We start from the raw sequence: 23,303 nt of genomic DNA on the forward strand, positions 1-23,303 counted from the left end.
TCAGCTGCTGGCTACAAAACAGCATAGAAGATTTCTACATGACATATTACAGACAATTGCTCTTTACAAGCCAGTAAGTTTCAGGCAGAACTCCCTAAAAAGACCATTGCAGGACCAACCAATGAAGAACTTCATGGACCACAAATGACCTGATCTCTGTGATTTGTCATTATTATAGGAGGATTACTGGAAAATAAGGGCGTTGGAGTCTTCAGACATTGTTTCCATTTAATTCTAAGTATGTTTCTATTTCTCCCTGGAATTCCTGCGCTATTATATAATAGAGTTACTGTCAGCAGCCTAGTTTTATATAAAGATAGTCATCATGAGCTGAGGAATTAACTCTTAATGCACAGAGACATTTGCTGGCATGACAGAAGAGCTCCCAGTAACAATTGCTAGGCAGGCAGCCCCTGACATTTGCACTGGAGATCTCCTCCTCTGGGTGTTTACACAGTTGTCTCCATTCATTCCCTTCCCTAGTGGTGGTGGTTGATAGAAAGCTCTGTGCGGTGGAGGGTCACAGTCACATTCCTGTTCCCAGGCTCAGCACAGGCTCCTTCCACGGCTTCATATAGCATTTCTAAGCAGCATGCAAGATCCCAGCAGGAGATCCCAGCTTTTTATCAGCTGCCACTATGTAGGATGCCTGGAGAGATGACCTCTACTCGCCCAGGAACACTCAGGGGCTCATTTACACTATTATTTTTCTCCTGGATCTTTAGGACTTGGGGTGGGAGACGTCCCAAGAGCAGGAGGAATCTTCTGCTGGTCTGCACTGCTTGTCTACTCTATGGGATTTTTGTAGTGACCCAGGCTGGTAATTTTTTCCCTCAGCATAAAGATCCTAGGAGGACAGATCAGAAGACTGCAGATGGAGTTTCTGAGCAGCAGAGGAACTTTTTGGAGCAAAATACTTTTTACGTTGAAAATTCCCAGCCACTAGGAGGCATTATAAACAGTTCTACAACAATCCAGCCAAATGTTGTATATATTACCTTGAGGTCTAAGAGGAGAAAACCAGCCAACATCAGGGGGACAGTGAGACCAAAGAAGAGGAGGAAATTTGGAGTAGTTGGACAACATGGGTTTGGATATAGCATGCAGCAGGACACTGGTAGACTGGAGGACAGACTTAATGAAATGTATATACACAAAGGAACCCCCACTGACAAGTTTGGGGACACTGGGACAATCATATTGAGGGATGCAAGGGGGGACAGTCAGCAGAGTAACATTAGGATTTACAGTGACCGCACCCCTCCTTGGTTTAGTGCTGAAGACATCAGGGCAATGAGGTTCTTAGCTGACTCAAGGATACAGAAAATAACACAGTTGCCTTCAAACCTGGCATATCTCATCTATGAAACCCCGTCCAAGAAAAGCCTTGCTCCATCCGTGCCATCCTCAGCGTGCCAGGGAATTTGTGGTCTTGTTAGAAGACCCTTGGACATGAGTGAAGTGTTTGCTTTCCACTTGGATCGGATACTGGGGCTTAACCGGACTCTGCCATCTGTGAGCAGAAAGTTTGAGTTCGCCCAAGGTAAGAGGATGGATTGTTCTATTGTAGTGTGGATCTGGTTTCCTGAATTAATGTATTACATCCACCTGTCAAATCTACATTTAGATCATTCTGTGCATTGTGTTATAAGAATCAACTTTGCCTAGTGCTGATGTGCATTCAGAATAGCCTGACAAAAATATAAAAGACATTGCCAGGAAATATAATGTAGCCCGCTCCTGCCAAATGGTTAAACATTTTATTCTGTTTCCTGACTATATCTGCTTATGGGAAAGTTGGATGATATAAGATATGGCCATCATTACAGCAGCTTTCCTAAAGATCTAAACTGCAAATCTGATATGTTGGCAAAGGATGATAGAAGAAGACCATCCCTTTGCAGAACTATGTCAGAGTGTATGTAATGTCATGCCAAGTCAATGTGCATCTATTCTTTCCCATAGGAAACGATTCCAGGAAGAATGTATACAAACATGAAACTACAGTAACAAAAAATAAATGAACCCTTTCTGGACTGAGCTCATTTTGGCCTTCTGGACCAACCCCATTTTTTCATATCTGACGTGTCGCTTTATGTGGTAATAACTTTGGAATGCTTTTACCCATCCAAGCGATTCTGAGATTGTTTTCTCGTGACATATTGTACTTTGTTAGTGAAAAAATTTAGTCGATGAATTCAATATTTATTTGTGAAAAACACCAAACTGTAGAGAAAATTTGCAAAAATTTGCATTTTTCAAAATGTAAATGTATCTGCTTGTAAAACAGATAGTAATACTACATAAAATAGTTACTAGTTAACATTTCCCATATGTCTACTTTATATTTGCATCATTTTTTTAATGTCCTTTTATTTTTCTACGACGTTACAAGGCTTAGAACTTTAGCAGCAATTTCTCACATTTTCAAGAAAATTTCAAAAGGCTATTTTTCAAGGACCAGTTCAGTTCTGAAGTGGCTTTGAGGGCCATAAATCACCCCATTTAAAAAAATGCACCCTGATAGTACTCAAAACAGCATTCAGAAAGATTCTTAACCCTTTAGGCGTTTCATAGGAATAAAAGCAAACTAAAGGGGAAATTTACAAATTTTATATTTTTTTTAAAAATTCATTTGTAATATAAAAATATTCTGTAACACAGAAAGTTTTACCAGAGAAACACAACTCAATATTTATTGCCCAGATTCTGCAGTTTTGAGAAATATCCGACATGTGGCCCTAGTGCTCTAATGGACTGAAACACAGGCCTCAGAAGCAAAGGTGCACATAGAGGGTTTTGGTGCCTCCATTTTTTAGAATATATTTTAGGCACCATGTCAGGTTTAAAGAGGTCTTGTGGTGCCAAAACAGTGGAAACTCCCCAAAAGTGACACTGTTTTGGAAACTATACATCTCAAGGAATTTATCTAGGGGTATAGTTATCATCTTAACCCCACAGGTCTTTTGCTATATTTATTGGAGTTAGTCTCTGAAAATGAAAATCTACTTTTTTCTGAAAAAAACTAGAAATTTTAAATTTTTACAAGGAATAAAGAATAAAAAGCACGCCAAAACTTGTAAAGCTATTTCTCTCGACTATGGTAATATCCCCCTATGTGGTAATAAACTGCTGTTTGGACCGACGGCAGGGCTCAGAAGGGAAGGAGCGCCATTTGGATTTTTGGAGCGCAGATTTTGCTGGATTGGTTCTCAGTGCCATGTTGCCCTGGAGGGACCAAAACAGTGGAAACCCCCCAAAAGTGACCCCATTTTGGAAACTACACCCCTCAAGGAATTTTTCTAGGGGTATAGTTAGCATTTTGACCGCCCCAGGTTTTTTGCTGAATTTAGTGGAATTAGGCTGTGAAAATGAAAATCGACTTTTTTTCTGAAAAAACATAGAAATGTTTAATTTTTCCAATGAATAAAGGAGAAAAAGAACCCCAAAATGTGTAAAGCAATTTCTCCTGATTACGGCAATATGCCATATGTGGTAATAAACTGCTTTTTGGACCAACGGCGGAGCTCAGGAGGGAAGCAGAGCTATTTGGCTTTTGGAGCTCGATTTTATCTGGAAAAGTTTTCGGGTGCCATGTCGCATTTGCAAAGTCCCTGAGGTACCAAACTAGTGGAAACGCCCCAAAACAGACCCCATTTCGTAAACTACACCCCTTAAGGAATCTTTCTAGGGGTATAGTTTACCAAAGCATTTAGACCCCACAGGTCTTTTGCAGAATTTATTAGAATTAGGCCTCATGCACACGACCGTATTTTTGTCCACCCGTAAATACTGGCGTAAATACAGGTCCTTGGTCACACGTATTCGACCCATATTGCTCCAGTATTTACGGACCCGTGCCCATAAATGCGGGTCCGGTGTCACCCGTATTCCACCTGTATTTACGGGCTCGTTTTTGGCTGCAAAATTGCACTGCACTAATCGGCTGCCCTTCTCTCTATCAGTGCAGGATAGAGAGAAGAGACAGCCCTTTCCGTAATAAAAGTAAAAGAAATTCATACTTACCCGGCCGTTGACTTGGTGACGCGTTCCTCTTTCAACATCCAGGCGCAGCAGCAGTCCATGTGACTGCTGCAGCCAGTGATTGGCTGCAGCGGTCACATGGGCTGTAACGTCATCCCAGGAGGCCGGGCTGGAGGAAGAAGCAGGGAGTTCTGGGTAAGTATGAACGTCTTTTTTTTTTTTTACAGCTTTATCTATAATGTGATCGGTAGCCACTGTCCAGGGTGCTGAAACAGTTACTGCCGATCGTTTAACTCTTTCAGCACCCTGGACAGTGACTATTTACTGACGTCGCCTAGCAACGCTCCCGTAATTACGGGTGCACACACGTAGTCACCCGTAATTACGGGAGCCCCATAGACTTCTATGGGCTGCCCGTTCCGTAATTACGGCCTGAAATAGGACATGTTCTATCTTTTTCAATGGCACGGGCACCTTCCCGTAAGCATACGGGGAGGTACCCGTGGCCAATAGAAGTCTATGGGCCCCTTAATTACGGGCCGTAATTACGGCCCGTAATTGTAAAGGATCTGCCAGACACAGCTTCTGTGTCGACACCCGTGGGTAATCAGTCTCCACCTGCTCCTAAGTCTGAGAGAGTGACACGATCTTCTACCAGTCAGGCTGGGAGGCTGAGGAGTGGGAGAGCCTTTCACAGCCTGGCCAGAAGGAGCTAGCTCCCGCCCTCTGTCTATTTATACCTGCATTTCCTGCTCCTCCTTTGCCTGTGATTCTGTCTGTATCCTGGCTCTGCTGCTGCTTGAACATTTTGTCCTCTGCTTCATTTCGACCCTGGCTTTACTGACAATTCTCCTGATCTGCGTTTGGTACCTCGTACACTCCTGGTTTGACTCGGCTCGTTCACTACTCTCGTTGCTCACGGTGCTGCCGTGGGCAACTGCCCCATTTCCCTAACTTCTGTGTACCCTTGTCTGTTTGTCTGTCGTGCACTTATTGAGCGTAGGGACCGTTGCCCAGTTGTACGCCGTCGCCTAGGACGGGCCGTTGCAAGTAGGCAGGGACTGAGTGGCGGGTAGATTAGGGCTCACCTGTCTGTCTCCCTACCCCGTCATTACATAATCACAGGCCCATATACCTTTTCTACCCTGGTCCCTGACACTACTATGGACCCCCTTGAGACCCTGGCTCAGCAAATGCAGGGCCTCTCCCTACAGGTCCAAGCCCTGGCTCAGAGGGGCAACCAGCATGATGCTACCCTTGTAGTGCCCCCCACCTCACCTCTTGAACCCCACCTCAAGTTGCCTGACCGGTTGTCAAGGGACCGGAAGACTTTTTTCTCCTTTCGGGAGAGTTGTAGGCTCTATTTCCGCTTAAGGCCCCACTCCTCAGGTTCTGAGAGCCAGCGAGTGGGTATAATTATGTCCCGGCTCCAGGACGGGCCCCAAGAATGGGCCTTCTCCTTGGCTCCTGACGCCCCTGAACTTTCCTCTGTTGATCTTTTTTTTTCTGCTCTCGGGCTCATATATGACGAGACTGATAAGACTGCCTTTGCCGAGAGTCAGCTGGTGACCTTACGTCAGGGTAAGAGACCTGTTGAGGAAGTGGTGTGTAGCTTCTCGTGGAATTACCCTGCCTTAAGGTGCCAGTTTAGATTGGGTCTGTTGAACGCCCTGAAAGACCTGTTAGTTAGCTATCACTCTTCTGACTCCCTAGATCAGGTTATGGCTTTAGCGGTACGTCTTGACCAACGTCTCAGGGAACGACGACATGAACGTTTTTGTGCCTTCTCCTCTGACTCCCCCATGATGGCTCCCGAGGTTCCGTTGCTTCGTTCTTCCACGGAAGACTCGGATGAACCTATGCAACTCGGGGCCTCCGTGTCTCCCCAACAACGTAGAGAGTTCTGCAGGAAGAATGGTCTCTGCTTCTACTGTGGGGATGACAAGCATCAAGTGAACAACTGTCCTAGGCGTAAGAATAAGCAGCCGGAAGAACTTCCGCGCCTAAGTGATCATCGGGGAGGTCACTTGGGCGCACAGGTATTTCCCGTAAATATGAAACCTAATAAAATCTTGCTTCCCTTTCAGGTCTCTTTTGGTGGTAGGTCTGCTGCCGGCAGTGCCTTCGTGGATTCAGGATCTTCTGCTAATATTATATCTGCGGAATTTGCTATGTCTCTAGCTATGCCATTGATTGATTTGCCTAAACCTGTCCCGGTAGTGGGTATCGACGCCACTCCTCTTGCTAATGGTTATTTTACGCAGCATACCCCTGTTTTTGAACTCGTTGTTGGCTCCATGCATTTGGAGCAGTGCTCGGTACTGGTGATGCAGGGATTATTGTCCGATTTGGTTTTAGGCCTTCCCTGGTTGCAGATGCATAATCCCACGTTTAACTGGAATATTGGGGATCTTACCAAATGGGGTAATGAATGCATGGCGTCATGTTTTTCTGTTAATTCTATTTCTCTCCCTGAGGAGGTGAACACTCTACCTGAGTTTGTTCAGGACTTCGCTGATGTTTTTTCTAAAAAGGCCTCCGAAGTGTTACCTCCTCATAGAGAATACGATTGCGCAATCGATTTGGTACCAGGAGCTAAGCTCCCTAAGGGTAGGATATTTAATCTCTCTTGTCCCGAATGTGAAGCCATGAGAGAGTATATCCAGGAGTGCCTGGCCAAGGGTTACATTCGCCCCTCTACTTCTCCGGTAGGTCTTGGCTTCTTCTTCGTAGGGAAGAAGGATGGTGGTCTTAGGCCGTGCATTGACTACCGAAACTTGAATAAGGGCACTGTAAGGAACTAGTATCCCCTCCCTTTGATTCCTGATCTCTTCAATTAGGTTCACGGGGCCCATTGGTTCTCTAAGTTTGATCTACGGGGGGCTTATAACCTTATCCGCATCAAAGAGGGGGATGAGTGGAAGACTGCGTTTAACATGTCCGAAGGTCATTTTGAATACCTCGTCATGCCCTTTGGGTTGTGTAATGCTCCCGCGGTCTTCCAGAATTTCATAAATGAGATTTTAAGAGACTACCTGGGGGTATTTCTTGTAGTGTACCTTGATGACATACTTGTGCTTTCCAAGGACTGGTCCTCCCACATTGAGCATGTCAGGAAGGTGCTCCAGGCCCTTCGGGAAAACAAACGGTTTGCTAAAACCGAAAAATGTGTGTTTGGGGTGCAGGAGATACCATTTTTGGGTCAAATCCTCACTCCTCATGAATTCCGCATGGACCCCGCCAAGGTGCAGGCTGTGGCTGAATGGGTCCAACCTGCCTCCCTGAAGGTGTTACAGTGCTTCCTGGGGTTCGCTAATTATTACAGGAGATTTATTGCTAACTTCTCGGTCATTGCAAAGCCTCTTACGGATCTTACTCGCAAAGGTGCTGATCTCCTCCACTGGCCTCCAGAGGCGGTCCAGGCTTTTGAGGTCCTTAAGAAGTGCTTTATCTCGGTCCCTGTGCTGATTCAGCCTAACCAAATGGAGCCATTCATCGTGGAGGTTGACGCCTCCGAGGTGGGAGCGGGTGCTGTCTTGTCCCAGGGTACCAGGTCCCTCACCCATCTCCGTCCCTGTGCCTACTTCTCCAGGAAGTTCTCGCCCACTGAGAGTAACTATGATATTGGCAACCGCGAACTCTTAGCCATTAAATGGGCATTTGAAGAGTGGCGCCACTTCCTGGATGGGGCTAGGCACCAGGTAACGGTCCTTACCGACCACAAGAATCTGGTTTTCCTAGAATCTGCCCGGAGGCTAAACCGGAGACAAGCTCGATCGGCGTTATTTTTTACTAGATTCAACTTTTTGGTCACCTATAGGGCTGGGTCTAAAAATATTAAGGCTGATGCACTGTCACGTAGCTTCATGGCCAGCCCTCCTTCGGAGGAAGATCCTGCTTGTGTTTTGCCTCCAGGTATAATCATTTCCTCTGTTGATTCTGACTTGGTCTCCGAAATTGCGGCTGATCAAGTTTCAGCTCCCGGGAACCTTCCTGAGAACAAGCTGTTTGATCCCCTGCAATTCCGGCTAAGGGTACTCAGGGAAAATCATGACTCTGCACTATCTGGCCATCCAGGCATCCTGGGTACCAAGCATCTCATTGCCAGAAAATATTGGTGGCCTGAGTTGCTTAAAGACGTTAAGGCCTACGTCGCCGCTTGTGAAATTTGTGCTAGGTCCAAGACTCCCAGGTCCCGACCAGCGGGCTTACTATGTTCTTTGCCCATTCCCCAGAGACCTTGAACCCATATCTCCATGGATTTTATCACCGATTTGCCTCCATCTCAAGGCAAGTCGGTGGTGTGGGTTGTAGTAGACTGTTTCAGTAAGATGTGCCACTTTGTGCCCCTCAAGAAACTACCCAATGCTAAGACGTTAGCTACCTTGTTTGTCAAACACATCCTGCGTCTCCATGAGGTTCCTGTCAATATTGTTTCTGACAGAGGGGTACAATTTGTTTCATTGTTTTGGAGAGCCTTCTGTAAAAAGTTGGAGATTGATCTGTCCTCCTCGGCCTTCAATCCTGAAACTAATGGCCAAACTGAGAGGACTAATCAGTCTCTAGAACAATATTTAAGGTGTTTTATCTCTGACTGTCAATATGATTGGGTCTCCTTCATTCCCCTCGCCGAATTTTCCCTTAATAACCGGGTCAGTAACTCGTCAGGGGTCTCCCCCTTTTTTTGTAATTTTGGGTTTAATCCACGGTTCTCCTCCGTTTCACCTGGTAGTTCCAACAATCCCGAGGTAGATGTCGTTCATCAGGAACTGTGCACAGTCTGGGCCCAGGTTCAGAAGACCCTAGAGGCATCCCAGAGCATACAAAAGACTCAGGCAGATAGAAGACGTTCTGCTAACCCCTTGTTTGTGGTCGGGGATCTAGTGTGGCTATCTTCTAAAAATTGCGCCTTAAAGTCCCGTCCAAAAAATTTGCTCCCCGATATATAGGGCCGTACAAGGTCATTGAAGTCCTTAACCCTGTCTCCTTCCGACTGGAGTTACCCCTGTCTTTTCGAGTACACAACGTGTTTCATGCCTCCCTCTTTAAACGCTGCTCCCCGTCCTTGGCTCCCTCGAGGAAACCTCCGGTCCCTGTTCTCACCCCTGAAGGGGTAGAATTCGAGGTGGCCAAGATTGTGGACAGCAGGATGGTCCAAGGCTCCCTCCAGTACCTGGTCCATTGGAGAGGATACAGGCCTGAGGAGAGGACTTGGGTACCCGCCCGGGATGTTCACGTTGGGGTATTGCTCTGGAGGTTCCATCTTCGCTTCCCCAATAAGCCAGGTCCACCTAGAAAGGGTCCAGTGGCCCCTCTTAAAAGGGGGGGTACTGTAAAGGATCTGCCAGACACAGCTTCTGTGTCGACACCCTTGGGTAATCAGTCTCCACCTGCTCCTAAGTCTGAGAGAGTGACACGATCTTCTACCAGTCAGGCTGGGAGGCTGAGGAGGGGGAGAGCCTATCACAGCCTGGCCAGACGGACAGACGGAACTAGCTCCCGCCCTCTGTCTATTTATACCTGCATTTCCTGCTCCTCCTTTGCCTGTGATTCTGTCTGTGTCCTGGCTCTGCTGCTTGAACATTTTGTCCTCTGCTTCATTTTGACCCTGGCTTTACTGACATTTCTCCTGCTCTGCGTTTGGTACCTCGTACACTCCTGGCTTGACTCGGCTCGTTCACTACTCTCGTTGCTCACGGTGCTGCCGTGGGCAACTGCCCCATTTCCCTAACTTCTGTGTACCCTTGTCTGTTTATCTGTCGTTCACTTATTGAGCGTAGGGACTGTCGCCCAGTTGTACGCCGTCGCCTAGGACGGGCCGTTGCAAGTAGGCAGGGACTGAGTGGCGGGTAGATTAGGGCTCACCTGTCTGTCTCCCTACCCCGTCATTACAGTTATTACGGGAGTTTTTACGGTCGTGTGCATGGGGCCTTAGGCAGTGAAAATTAATATCAATATTTTTTCCACTAAAATTGTTGCATTTTTTTCATTTTCACAAAGGATAAAAGAGAAAAAGCACCCCAACAATTGTAAAGCGATTTCTCCCGAGTACGGCTATACCCCACGTGGTCATAAATGTTTTTTTCATTAGAAATTAATTAACCCTTTCAGGACTGATCCATTTTTTGCTTTTTAATTTTCGTTTTTTTCTCCCCGCTTTCCAAGAGCCATAAAGTATTTTCTTTTTCCATCAATAGAGTGATGTGAGTGCTTTTTTTTTGCCGGAGGAGTTGTAGTTTCTAGTGACACCATTTAAAATTTTCAGGCTGAAAGTGGAAAAAAGCTGTGATTCCTTCATTGTTTTTTAGTTTTCGTTTTTACGCTTTCACCGTGCAGTAAAAACGTCAACTTAAATTTTTTGAGACTTAATACGATTAAGGTTATACCAAATTGATACAGTTTTTTTTTATATTTTACTACTTTTACAAAGTAAAAACTATTTGTTAAAAAAAAAAAGTTTTGTTTCACCTCAATCCGAGGGCCATAACTTTTTTTATTTTTTGGTCGATTGACCGGTGTGAGGGCTTATTTTTTGCGAGCCAAGCTGTAGTTTTTATTGGTACAATTTTTTGGTACATACAACTTTTTGATCACTTTTTATTAATTTTTTTAAAAAAGCTAAGATGTCCAAAAAACAGCGATTTTGACATTTACATTTTTTTTATTTTTTACTGCTTTCACCATGCGAGTTAAATAATGGTATATTGTAAGAGTTTGGACTTTTACGGATGCAGTGATACCAATTTTGTTTATTTTTTTTATCTTTTACATTACTTTAGAGAAAAAATGGGAAAGGGTTTTTTTTTTTTACTTTAAATATATTATATATTTTTTTCACTAATAATAACTTTATTCTCTTTTTTTTATTAGTCCCCCTACAGGACTTAAACCATTAGATTGCCGCTACAATACACTGCAATACTAATGTATTGCAGTATAATGTAATTTTACAGGATCCTGTAACAGCGTGATCGCTGTTCCTGTCTGTTAGTCCTGGGTGTCAGCTGTAATACACAGCTGACACCTGCAGCATATGGAGCGGGCTCAGTGCATGAGCCCGCTCCATATATAACCCCCCGCACCTCGACTTGCTATTAAGTCGTGGCGTGCGAAGGGATGAATGCGCAGCGGATGGTACAAAGTGAAAATTTAAATTTTCCACTGGTATGCCATTTTAGTGCACAATATGTTGTGCCCAGTTTGTGCCACTGAAGACAAATACCGCATACAATGTTGAGCGGTTTCTCCCGGGTATAAAATGTCATATATGTGGGTGTAAACTGATGTTTTGGCACGTTGTAGGGCTCAGAAGGGAGGGAGCGCCATTTGGCTTTCGGCGTCCAGAATTTGCTTGGTAGTAGTTTTGTTTGGAGTTTTACTGGTATTTCAGTTTATAATGTGGGGGCGTATGTAAGCTGTGCGGAGTACATCCGGGCATAATAAGAGGGTATAATAATCTGGTAAATAAATAATAATTAATAGATATGTGGCCGGTGTCGCACTGATAAATGATGCCCAATCTTATCCGCTTTTGGAACGCTCTGCACAATTTCTGTCGCTATATTCTGAGAGACAGAACTTTTTTATTTTTTCTCCACCGGAGCTGTGTGAGGGCTTATTTTTTGCGGGAGAATCTGTAGTTTTCATTGGTACTATTTTAGGTTACATGCAATTTTTTGATCACTCTTTGTTACATTTTTTTGGCAAGCAACGTGACAAAAAATAAATTCTGAAAATGTTTTTTGTCCTTTTTTTTTTTTACAGTGTTCACCGTGCGCTATAAATGACATTTTACTTTATTCTGTTGGTCGATACGATTACGGCAATACCATATGTATATCTTTTTTTATGTTTTGTAGCGTTTGCGCAATAAAATCCCTTTTCTATAAAATTAATTTTTTGTGTCACCATATTCTGAGAGCCATAACTTTTTTATTTTTCAGTCAAAAAAGTTGTGTAAGGGCTTGTCTTTTGCGGTACGGGTTGTAGTTTACTTTATTGGTACTATTTTGAGGTACATGCGACTTTTTGATCACTTTGTATTCTATATTTTGGGAGGGGTGGTGACCAAACACATCAGATTCTGCCATCGTTTTTTACTTATTTTTGCGGTGTTCACCGTGCGGGGAAAATAATATTATGGTTTTATAGTTTGGATCATTACGAACGCGTAATGTTTTCATTTTTTTACTATAATAAAATACTTTTTCTAGGAAAAAAAAATGTTTTGCTTTTGTAACATAACTTGTTTTTACACTTTTATAAAACATTTTTATTCCCTTTTTTTTTTTTTACTTTTTACTTGTTTCACTTGAAGACCTGCATCACTGATAGCTGCTGTAATACATTACACTACCTAGGTAGTGTAACATATTATAAACGGTCAGTGTGACACTGAGAGTCACACTGGCAGGAAGCCTATGAGGACCAACCTCAGGCTGGTCCTTATAGGCTTCCGTGCATGGCAGACCCGGAAGCTGTTGTATTGTCTCCGGTTTTGCCATGACAACCAACGGCAGCACACGCAATTGGTCCCTGGGAAAGTATGTTGTAGCAACAAACTTTCCAGTTTGGTGCTACGAAAAACTTTCCCTGCGATCACATTATTGGGACCTAAACCAATTAGGTTCCGATCATGTCTCCTGGACAGTAGACCGGTGTTAACAGCGTGATCCGGGTGTCAACGCTATTCTGAGATACCCGATCTCGCTGTTAACACACAACGTGAATTCAAGTCGGCGCTGCACAGAGCCCAGCAAGCGCTGATGTGAATTTACAGTGAGTGGTCGGGAAGCGGTTAATAATAATGATAATAATTATTACAAAAAATACAAATGAGAACCTGTCACCTCTCTTGTCTGTTTTAGTGAAAGATGTATTTCCATAAAAGAAAAATTCTGAGCATCTTTTCATAGACCTCTGCATTTTGCCTTTCCTCTGTTATTCCTCCTAGAAATTTATGAATAAATTGACAACTGGATGTTACCATTCTCCTTGTCAAAGGGGCGTGTCTCTACAGTCTCACTCTGTCTGCGCTGACTGTAAAATGTCAGACTGTGTAGGGACACATCCCCAACTGGTAATACCCAGTTGTCAATTTACTCATAAATTTGTAAAAGGAATAAGAGATGAACATTACTAAGAAAAGATGATCCAGAATTGTTATTTCATGGGGAATAAAAAGTTTTTACTAAAATAGACATGTCAGGAAAGCAGCCTGCTCCTCTTTAATTACAACTCCAGTGTTATATTATTTATTGCAGCTTCAGGTAGGAGAGGTTTTATTGTCAATATGTTCCTTTTGTCAATGTGCTTTTAAATGCAGACTGATCAAAATTATCAGGATATACACCGCGCTCCAAATTATTATGCAAATGTTATTTTTTGCTGATTTTTCTAAATAGTCGATGCAAATGACAGTCAGTATAATCTTCAAGCCATCAACCGTTGGAGATTAATGCAAATTAAATTGAACAAATCTCCTAATGATAACAGATTTTTTTTTAGAAGTAAAAAACTTAAAATGCACTGTTTCAAATTATTATGCACAACAGAGATCAAAACATTTTAAAGGTTGTAAAGAGAACTAAAATGGTAATTTGTTGAATTTGCAGCATCAGGAGGTCATATTTAAAGAAATCAAAAGCTCTTTCAATCAAAAAAAACGTAACAGGCCAAGTTACATGTTAACATAGGACCCCTTCTTTGATATCACCTTCACAATTCTTGCATCCATTGAATTTGTGAGTATTTGGACAGTTTCTGCTTGAATATCTTTGCAGGATGTCAAAATAGCCTCCCAGAGCTTCTGTTTTGATGTGAACTGCCTCCCACCCTCATAGATATTTTGCTTGAGGATGCTCCAAAGGTTCTCAATAGGGTTGAGGTCAGGGGAAGATGGGGGCCACACCATGAGTTTCTCTCCTTTTATGCCCATAGCAGCCAATGACACAGAGGTATTCTTTGCAGCATGAGATGGTGCATTGTCATGCATGAAGATAATTTTGCTACGGAAGGCACAGTTCTTCTTTTTGTACCAAGGAAGAAAGTGGTCAGTCATAAACTCTACTTACTTTGCAGATGTCATTTTCACACCGTCAGGGACCCTAAAGGGGCCTACCAGCTCTCTCCCCATGATTCCAGTCCAAAACATGACTCTGCCACCTCCTTGCTGATGTCGCAGCCTTGTTGGGACAAGGTGGCCATTCACCAACCATCCACTACTGCATCCATCTGGACCATCCAGGGTTGCACGGCACTCAACAGTAAACAACACGGTTTGAAAATTAGTCTTCATGTATTTCTGAGCCCACTGCAACCATTTCTGCTTGTGAGCATTGTTTAGGGGTGGCCGAATAATAGCTTTATGCACACTTGCAAACCTCTGGAGGATCCTACACCTTGAGGTTCGTGGGACTCCAGAGGCACCAACGGCTTCAAATACCTGTTTGCTGCTTTGCAATGGTATTTTAGCAGCTGCTCTCCTAATCCTATTAATTTGTCTGGCAGAAACCTTCCTCATTATACCTTTATCTGAACGAACCCGTCTGTGCTCTGAATCAGCCACAAATCTTTTCACACTACGATGATCACGCTTAAGTTTTCTTGAACTATCCAATGTTTTCATACCTTGTCCAAGGTATTGCACTATTTCACGCTTTTCAGCAGCAGAGAGATCCTTTTTCTTTCCCATATTGCTTGAAACCTGTGGCCTGCTTAATAATGTGGAACGTCCTTCTTAAGTAGTTTTCCTTTGATTGGGCACATCTGGCAAACTAATTATGACAGGTGTATAAGATTGATTACAATGATCCAAAGAGCCCTAAGACACAATACCATCCATGATTTTAATTGAAAAGCGAATAATTAAATGTTTATGACACTTAAATCCAATGTGCATAATAATCTGGAACACGGTATAGTTCCTGCATAGCGATGGATATATCCATTGCTCTGATCTCATGGGTACTGCCAGTGTCCCCACGCGATCAGCGGCAGGATCAAGGCTGTTATACACAGCCTGGCTCCTGACCCAACTGCCTTATGCGAGATTCACATGAACGTGTGCATTTTCTGCGCGCAAAAAACACTTTGTTTTGCGCGTGTTGCAGTTCCGTGTGGCATCAGTGTTTGGTGCGTGGCTGCGTTTTTTTTGCGCATACGGCCTCGTTATTACACTTGGTTTTAATGTTTCGAAACATAAATGAAGGAGGTAGTTTTATTACTTTCTTCATTTCGTCAACAACTGTAGTGCGAATCATGCACGGCACACGGAAGTGCGTCTGTGTGCCGTTCGCAATTTCCACACACCCATTGACTTCAATAAGTGCGTGATGAGTGGAAAACGCTCAAGCATAGGACATGTCGTGAGTTTTACGCAGCGGACACACGCTGCGTGAAAATCACGGACTGTCTGAACGGCCCCATTGAGTTACATAGGTCCGTGCGACGCACGTGATTTTCACGCACGTATCACGGACGTGAAACACGTTTGTGTAAATAACGCCTTAATCAAAGCGCTCTCCGATTCCGGCAGTTTAACCCATTAGATGCCGCTGTAAATAGCGACAGCGGCATCTAATGTGTTTGACAGAGGGAGGGATCTCCCTTCGTCACCACATCGGCAGCCCCACAATGATATTGTGGCCCCCAGGTCTGCCTTCAGCAACTGCCTATTAGGCCAGGCTAGCTCAAACAATAAAATTAACACATTAATTAAACCGCCAGGTGAACAACGTAAAAAAACCCTCAAAAAAGAGCAAGATTATTTTTTTTCTCCCATTCCCACGATAAAAAAACACAATAGAAGTTAATCAATAGTCCCATGTACCCCAATATACTACCAATGAAAACTACACCTTGTCCCACAAAAAACAAGCCCACAAATGGCTACATCTGCAGAAAAATAAAAAAGTTACGGCTCTTGGAATGCGGCGATGTAAAATCAAGTATTTTTTTTTTAACCCCTTAACGACATGTCACATACTGGTACGCGGCAGCCGTTAAGTGGAACTATAGACCAGGCTCACAGGTTGGGCTCGCTCCATACACAACGGGTGACGGCTGTGTTATACAGCCGACACCTTACTGCAATGGGCGGAATCAAAGATCACTTTGATTCTGCCCGTTTAACACCTTAAATGCCGAGGTAAATCGCAACTGCTGCATTTAAATTGTTAGAATCAGGGGGGCAAATTGCTGTTTCAAAACGTTGCATGTACCCCAAAATGGTATCGGTGAAAACTAAAGCTCGCCCTGCAAAATTGAAGCCCTCATACCTCTAAATTAATGGAAAAATAAAATAGTTATGCCTCTCAGAATATGGCGACACAAAACATTGTTTATTTTTTTTAGTAAATAGTTTTATTTTTTTTAAAAGTGGTAAAACATAAAACAAAACATATCAATTTGGTATTGCCGTAATCATATCAACCTGTAGAATAAGGTGAATATGTAGTTTTTACCGCCTGATGGATGCCGTAAAAACAAAACCCCCCCCAAAAAATGGTGTAATCGCTGTTTTTTGACCATTTCACCACACAAATATTTTTTTTCAGATTCCCATTACATTATGCGGTACACTAAATGGTGCCATGAAAATGACCTCATATGGCTATGTCGATGAAGAAATAGAAAAGTTATGGTTTTTGGAAGTCGGGGAGGAAAAAACTAAAATGAAAAAACTCAAATTGGCTAGAAGGGTTTTTATTTTGCAAATGTAGGAAAACATAAAACCTTTACATATTTGGTATCCTGGTAATCGTGCCGAACCATAGAATAAGGGTATGTGCACACGATAACGACCATTACGGCTGAAATTACGGTCATTTCAGACGTAATTGCTCGTACTCGCATTTTGCGAGGCTTCTTTGACGGCCGTAATTTGGAGCTGTTCTTCATTGGATTCAATGAAAAACGGCTCAGATTACGTCCAAAGAAATGTCCTGCAGCTGGAGGCCTTGATACTGGAAGAAAATATAGATATAGTTGGTGTTGCTGAAACATGGCTAGACTCTTCACATGACTGGGCTGTAAATCTACAGGGTTTTACACTTTTTCGTAAAGACAGGACAAATAGGAAAGGTGGTGGTGTATGTCTGTATGTGAGAAGTGATATGAAGGCGAGTATGAAAGAGACAATAGTGGGTGAAGACTGTGAGGAGGTTGAAACCTTGTGGGTGGAACTAGAAAGGGAGGTAAACACTGAAAAAATTACTTTTGGTGTAATCTATAGACCCCCCAATATAACTGAGGAGATGGAAGTTCAGCTATATAAACAGATGGAGCGGGCTGCACAGGCGGGTACTGTAGTGATAATGGGAGATTTTAATTTCCGGGATATTAATTGGTGTCATGGTTCGGCTTCAACTGCAAAGGGGAGACATTTCCTCAACCTGTTGCAGGAAAATTTTATGGGCCAGTTTGTGGAAGACCCGACTAGAGGTGAAGCTCTGTTGGATCTGGTCATTTCTAATAATGCAGATCTTGTTGGGAATGTCAATGTTCGTGAAAACCTCGGTAACAGTGATCACAATATAGTTACATTTTACCTATACTGTAAAAAACAAACGCAGGCTGGGAGGGCAAAAACATTTAATTTTAAGAAAGCCAATTTCCCCAGGATGAGGGCTGCAATTCAGGATATAGACTGGGAAGAACTAATGTCAAATAATGGAACAAATGATAAATGGGAGATTTTCAAATCTACTTTGAGTTATTATAGTGCAAAATTTATTCCTACAGGTAATAAGTATAAACGACTCAAATTAAACCCCACATGGCTTACACCTTCTGTGAAAGGGGCAATACATGACAAAAAAAGGGCATTTAAAAAATACAAATCTGAGGGTACAGCTGTAGCCTTTGTAAAATATAAAGAGCTTAATAAAATCTGTAAAAATGTAATAAAATTAGCAAAAATACAAAATGAAAGGCAGGTGGCCAAGGATAGTAAAACAAATCCTAAAAAATTCTTCAAGCATATAAATGCAAAAAAGCCAAGGTCTGAACATGTAGGACCCCTAGATAATGGTAATGGGGAGTTGATCACAGGGGATCAAGAGAAGGCAGAGTTACTAAATGGGTTCTTTAGCTCTGTATATACAACTGAAGAAAGAGCAGCTGATGTAGCCGCTGCCAGTGCTGTTAATATATCAGTTGATATACTGAATTGGATGAATGTAGAGATGGTCCAAGCTAAATTAAATAAAATAAATGTGCACAAGGCCCCGGGACCAGATGGGTTACACCCTAGAATTCTTAAAGAGCTTAGTTCAGTTATTTCTGTCCCCCTTTTCATAATATTCAGAGAATCTCTAGTGACTGGTATAGTGCCAAGGGACTGGCGCAGGGCAAATGTGGTGCCTATTTTCAAAAAGGGCTCTAGGTCTTCCCCGGGTAATTATAGACCAGTAAGCTTAACATCCATCGTGGGGAAAATGTTTGAGGGGCTATTGAGGGACTATATACAGGATTATGTGACAATAAATAGCATTATAAGTGACAGCCAGCACGGTTTTACTAAGGACAGAAGTTGTCAAACTAACCTAATCTGTTTTTATGAAGAGGTGAGCAGAAGTCTAGACAGAGGGGCCGCTGTGGATTTAGTGTTTTTGGACTTTGCAAAGGCATTTGACACTGTCCCCCATAGACGCCTAATGGGTAAATTAAGGACTATAGGTTTAGAAAATATAGTTTGTAATTGGATTGAGAATTGGCTCAAGGACCGTATCCAGAGAGTTGTGGTCAATGATTCCTTCTCTGAATGGTCACCGGTTATAAGTGGTGTACCCCAGGGTTCAGTGCTGGGACCACTATTATTCAACTTATTTATTAATGATATAGAGGAAGGGATTAATAGCACTATTTCTAGTTTTGCAGATGACACCAAGCTATGTAATATAGTTCAGACTATGGAAGATGTTTGTGAATTGCAGGCAGATTTAAACAAACTAAGTGTTTGGGCGTCCACTTGGCAAATGAAGTTTAATGTAGATAAATGTAAAGTTATGCATCTGGGTACCAACAACCTGCATGCATCATATGTCCTAGGGGGCGCTACACTGGCGGATTCACTTGTTGAGAAGGATCTGGGTGTACTTGTAAATCATAAACTCAATAACAGCATGCAGTGTCAATCAGCTGCTTCAAAGGCCAGCAGGATATTGTCGTGTATTAAAAGAGGCATGGACTCGCGGGACAGGGATGTAATATTACCACTTTACAAAGCATTAGTGAGGCCTCATCTAGAATATGCAGTTCAGTTCTGGGCTCCAGTTCATAGAAAGGATGCCCTGGAGTTGGAAAAAATACAAAGAAGAGCAACGAAGCTAATAAGGGGCATGGAGAATTTAAGTTATGAGGAAAGATTGAAAGAATTAAACCTATTTAGCCTTGAAAAAAGACGACTAAGGGGGGACATGATTAACTTATATAAATATATTAATGGCACATACAAAAAATATGGTGAAATCCTGTTCCATGTAAAACCCCCTCAAAAAACAAGGGGGCACTCCCTCCGTCTGGAGAAAAAAAGGTTCAAGCTGCAGAGGCGACAAGGCTTCTTTACAGTAAGAACGGTGAATTTATGGAATAGCCTACCGCAGGAGCTGGTCACAGCAGGGACAGTAGATGGCTTTAAAAAAGGGTTAGATAATTTCCTAGAACAAAAAAATATTAGCTCCTATGTGTAGAAATTTTTCCTTCCCTTTTCCCTTCCCTTGGTTGAACTTGATGGACATGTGTCTTTTTTCAGCCGTACTAACTATGTAACTATGTAACAATGTAACTATGTAACTTTGACGAGGCAGTCATTTTACGCGTCGTCTTTTGACAGCGACACGTGAAATGACAGGTCGTCGGCACAGTACGTCGGCAAACCTATTCAAATGAATGGGCAGATGATTGCCGACGTATTGGAGCCGTATTTTCAGGCGTAAATCGAGGCATAATACGCCTCGTTTACGCCTGAAAATAGGTTGTGTGAACCCAGCCTTAAGGTAACGTTATTTATGCCACATAGTGAATGGCGTAAATTTATAACGCGAAAATCAATGCTAGAATAGCTGTTTATTTTCAATTATTTCCTAAAATAAAGTTAATAAAATGTCATCAATATATTATATGCATCCAAAAATGGTGCAATTTAAAAATACAACTCGTCCCGCAAAAAACAAGCCCTTAAACGGCTATGTCGACGGAATAAAAAAAAAGGTTTTAGGCCTTATTCACATTAGCGTATTTCACGTCCGTGTTATGCGCATTAGAAAAACGGACGTCACACGGACCCATGAAATTCAATGGGGCCATTCAGACATTAGGTGTTTTTCACGCAGCCTGTGTCCGCTGCGTGAAACTCACTGCATGTCCTATACTTGTGCGTTTTTTGCGCATCACGCACCCATTGAAGTCATCCATGTGCTGTCCGTTATTCACGCAACAGTTGCTAAAGAATGATGAGAAAAAGAAAAACACCTCCTTCAGTTGTTTTTGCTGACGTAAAAAACGCGTGAGATACGGATGACATACGCGCACCATACACGGATGCCGCATGGAACTGCAATGCAGGAAAAATGCTGCGTTTTTTACACGCGCAAAATGGACACGTTTGTGTAAATAAGGCCTTAGAATGCGTCAATGAAAAACAAAAAATAATCCTTGGTCATTACTGCGCAAAAGGTCCTGGTCATTTAGGGGTTGAACTCTTTGCATGACTTTAGTATTGTAGAGTTCAGTACGTCTGTAAAATTATTCTCTTTCTTAAACTCCTCTAAAATGGCCACATTTACTAATCCTTCCATTAATATAAAGCCTCCCTTTTAATAATAGCCAGAAAAAGGAACTCTTTGGATAATTCTGGCTACAGCTGCAAATTAATTAACATGCAAATTAGATAACATATATATAAACAAATACAAAATAATGTAAACATTTGAACTGTAAACCATCAAAACGGAGTGGATCCTTGGAGCTAAATAAATCTGGCACCAGTTCTTAACTCAAACCTTTATTTACCCCTAGCCATTCAACACTGGCTCAGTGGCACCATAACCCATTATAGATGGTCATTTAAAACCTCCACCTGCTCCCCGGGACACCACCCTGTCCAAACAGCCATATCAAGTACGGAAATGCCATATAAATTGGAGGGGACCATACCCACGATAATCCCCCGTAACAATTTTCACCAACTCCAAGGATCCCTGATCCACCAAACGATGCTACTACGACTCTGTAACAACTGGAAGAAAACCCACAATGCAGTTTGTACCTGAAAAAGAGACATGCAAAGAAAACACGTAGAACATGAGGAGATATAAAAAACAAAACACCATCAAGATGGAAAACCTCTGACCAAAATCAGGGCGGACAGGACTCTTCATGGCTTCTCTGCGCTCTGACTGGAAAAGCCCGGGAAGAGGGTTTTTAAACTCCTCCCACTTTTCTTCACTAACTATGCCCCTTACCCTACCCTATTTACTCCTTTTAACTTCCCTCCCCCAAACTCAGTCATGCCGGCCTTCCCCCACGGCTTGCAGCCTGAGTCCGGCCTCTCCATACAACATTAAAATAAACAAAATGTAATTTTTCATATAAATGTATAAACAAATTATTCTATGCACAATATTAGCTAAAATTGTATAGTTTTTATGCCGAAAGTAGCAAATAATGTATCCCCCAAAGTGTATTTACACGTGCAGGTTTTGATCAGGGTTTTTTTATGCAGCTGTTGAACCAAAAAACAGTAGTGGATTCAAATAAGTAGAGAAGTAGTATCTGTCCTTTATACTTTCTCTCCCTTTAGTATTAATTTGTACAAGTGTTTTTCCTGGCGTATTTGAATTCCTATAGGCAAAGCCTATGGAAAAATTGCCAGAAAAACACCATACCTAGAGAATGCTGCATTTTGAAAAACACGCACCAAAAACACTGTGTAACTAGGCTTTCTCATTTTATCATAGATTTTAAAATAACATCTGGTCGCAAAAGGTTTTATTGGGGAAAATAATATGTGAAAAACGCCACCAAAAACCTTACTGACATAGTTACATAGTTACATAGTTACATATAGTTACATAGTTAGTACGGCTGAAAAAAGACACATGTCCATCAAGTTCAACCAAGGGAAGGGAAAAGGGAAGGAAAAATTTCTACACATAGGAGCTAATATTTTTTTGTTCTAGGAAATTATCTAACCCTTTTTTAAAGCCATCTACTGTCCCTGCTGTGACCAGCTCCTGCGGTAGACTATTCCATAGATTCACAGTTCTCACTGTAAAGAAGCCTTGTCGCCTCTGCAGCTTGAACCTTTTTTTCTCCAGACGGAGGGAGTGCCCCCTTGTTTTTTGAGGGGGTTTTACAAGGAACAGGATTTCACCATATTTTTTGTATGTGCCATTAATATATTTATATAAGTTAATCATGTCCCCCCTTAGTCGTCTTTTTTCAAGGCTAAATAGGTTTAATTCTTTCAATCTTTCCTCATAACTTAAATTCTCCATGCCCCTAATTAGCTTCGTTGCTCTTCTTTGTATTTTTTCCAACTCCAGGGCATCCTTTCTATGAACTGGAGCCCAGAACTGGACTGCATATTCTAGATGAGGCCTCACTAATGCTTTGTAAAGTGGTAATATTACATCCCTGTCCCGCGAGTCCATGCCTCTTTTAATACACGACAATATCCTGCTGGCCTTTGAAGCAGCTGATTGACACTGCATGCTGTTATTGAGTTTATGATTTACAAGTACACCCAGATCCTTCTCAACAAGTGAATCCGCCAGTGTAGCTCCTCCTAGGACATATGATGCATGCAGGTTGTTGGTACCCAGATGCATAACTTCTATTTAGAAAAATAATCACATGTGACCAATGTGAACTAAAGTTAAAATGGATCTGCACTTATGTCGGGAATTGCAACACAGCCTCATTGCTTTAAAGGGGTTATCCAGGATTTAAAAATTGATGGCCATCCGGGGTCTGACTCTCGGCTCTTGAAGGGGCCATGCGCTCGTGGTAGCACTTTACATTGTTAACATCCGGTTTCAGGCTGGTTTGTATAGGATTGGACATATATCCTATATACAGTGAAGGAAATAAGTATTTGATCCCTTGCTGATTTTCTAAGTTTGCCCACTGTCAAAGACATGAACAGTCTAGAATTTTTAGGCTAGGTTAGGCCTTATTTACACGAGCGTAATATACGCGCGTGCGACGCGCGTGCTTTTCACGCGTGTCGTACGCACCTATATTAGTCTATGGGGCAGTGTAGACGATGCGTGAATTTTGCGCAGCGCGAGTGCGTTGTGTAAAACTCACGACAT

The 23,303-nt window shown here is 42.4% G+C and overlaps 1 protein-coding gene across 1 annotated transcript in view; it reads left to right on the forward strand.

Annotated features, from left to right (window-relative positions):
* The first annotated feature begins 524 nt into the window (after positions 1-524).
* The window catches only part of GASK1B (golgi associated kinase 1B), a 60,062-nt gene continuing 37,283 nt past the window's right edge, over positions 525-23,303 (forward strand). Inside the window, exon 1 of the mRNA XM_075860300.1 lies at positions 525-1,543. Within this exon, the coding sequence (XP_075716415.1) occupies positions 646-1,543 (898 nt within the window). The 5' untranslated portion in view covers positions 525-645. The remainder of the gene's footprint in view (positions 1,544-23,303) is intronic.

The sequence above is a fragment of the Rhinoderma darwinii genome, chromosome 1 (assembly GCF_050947455.1).
Source record: "Rhinoderma darwinii isolate aRhiDar2 chromosome 1, aRhiDar2.hap1, whole genome shotgun sequence".
NCBI classification, from domain to species: Eukaryota; Metazoa; Chordata; class Amphibia; order Anura; family Rhinodermatidae; genus Rhinoderma; species Rhinoderma darwinii.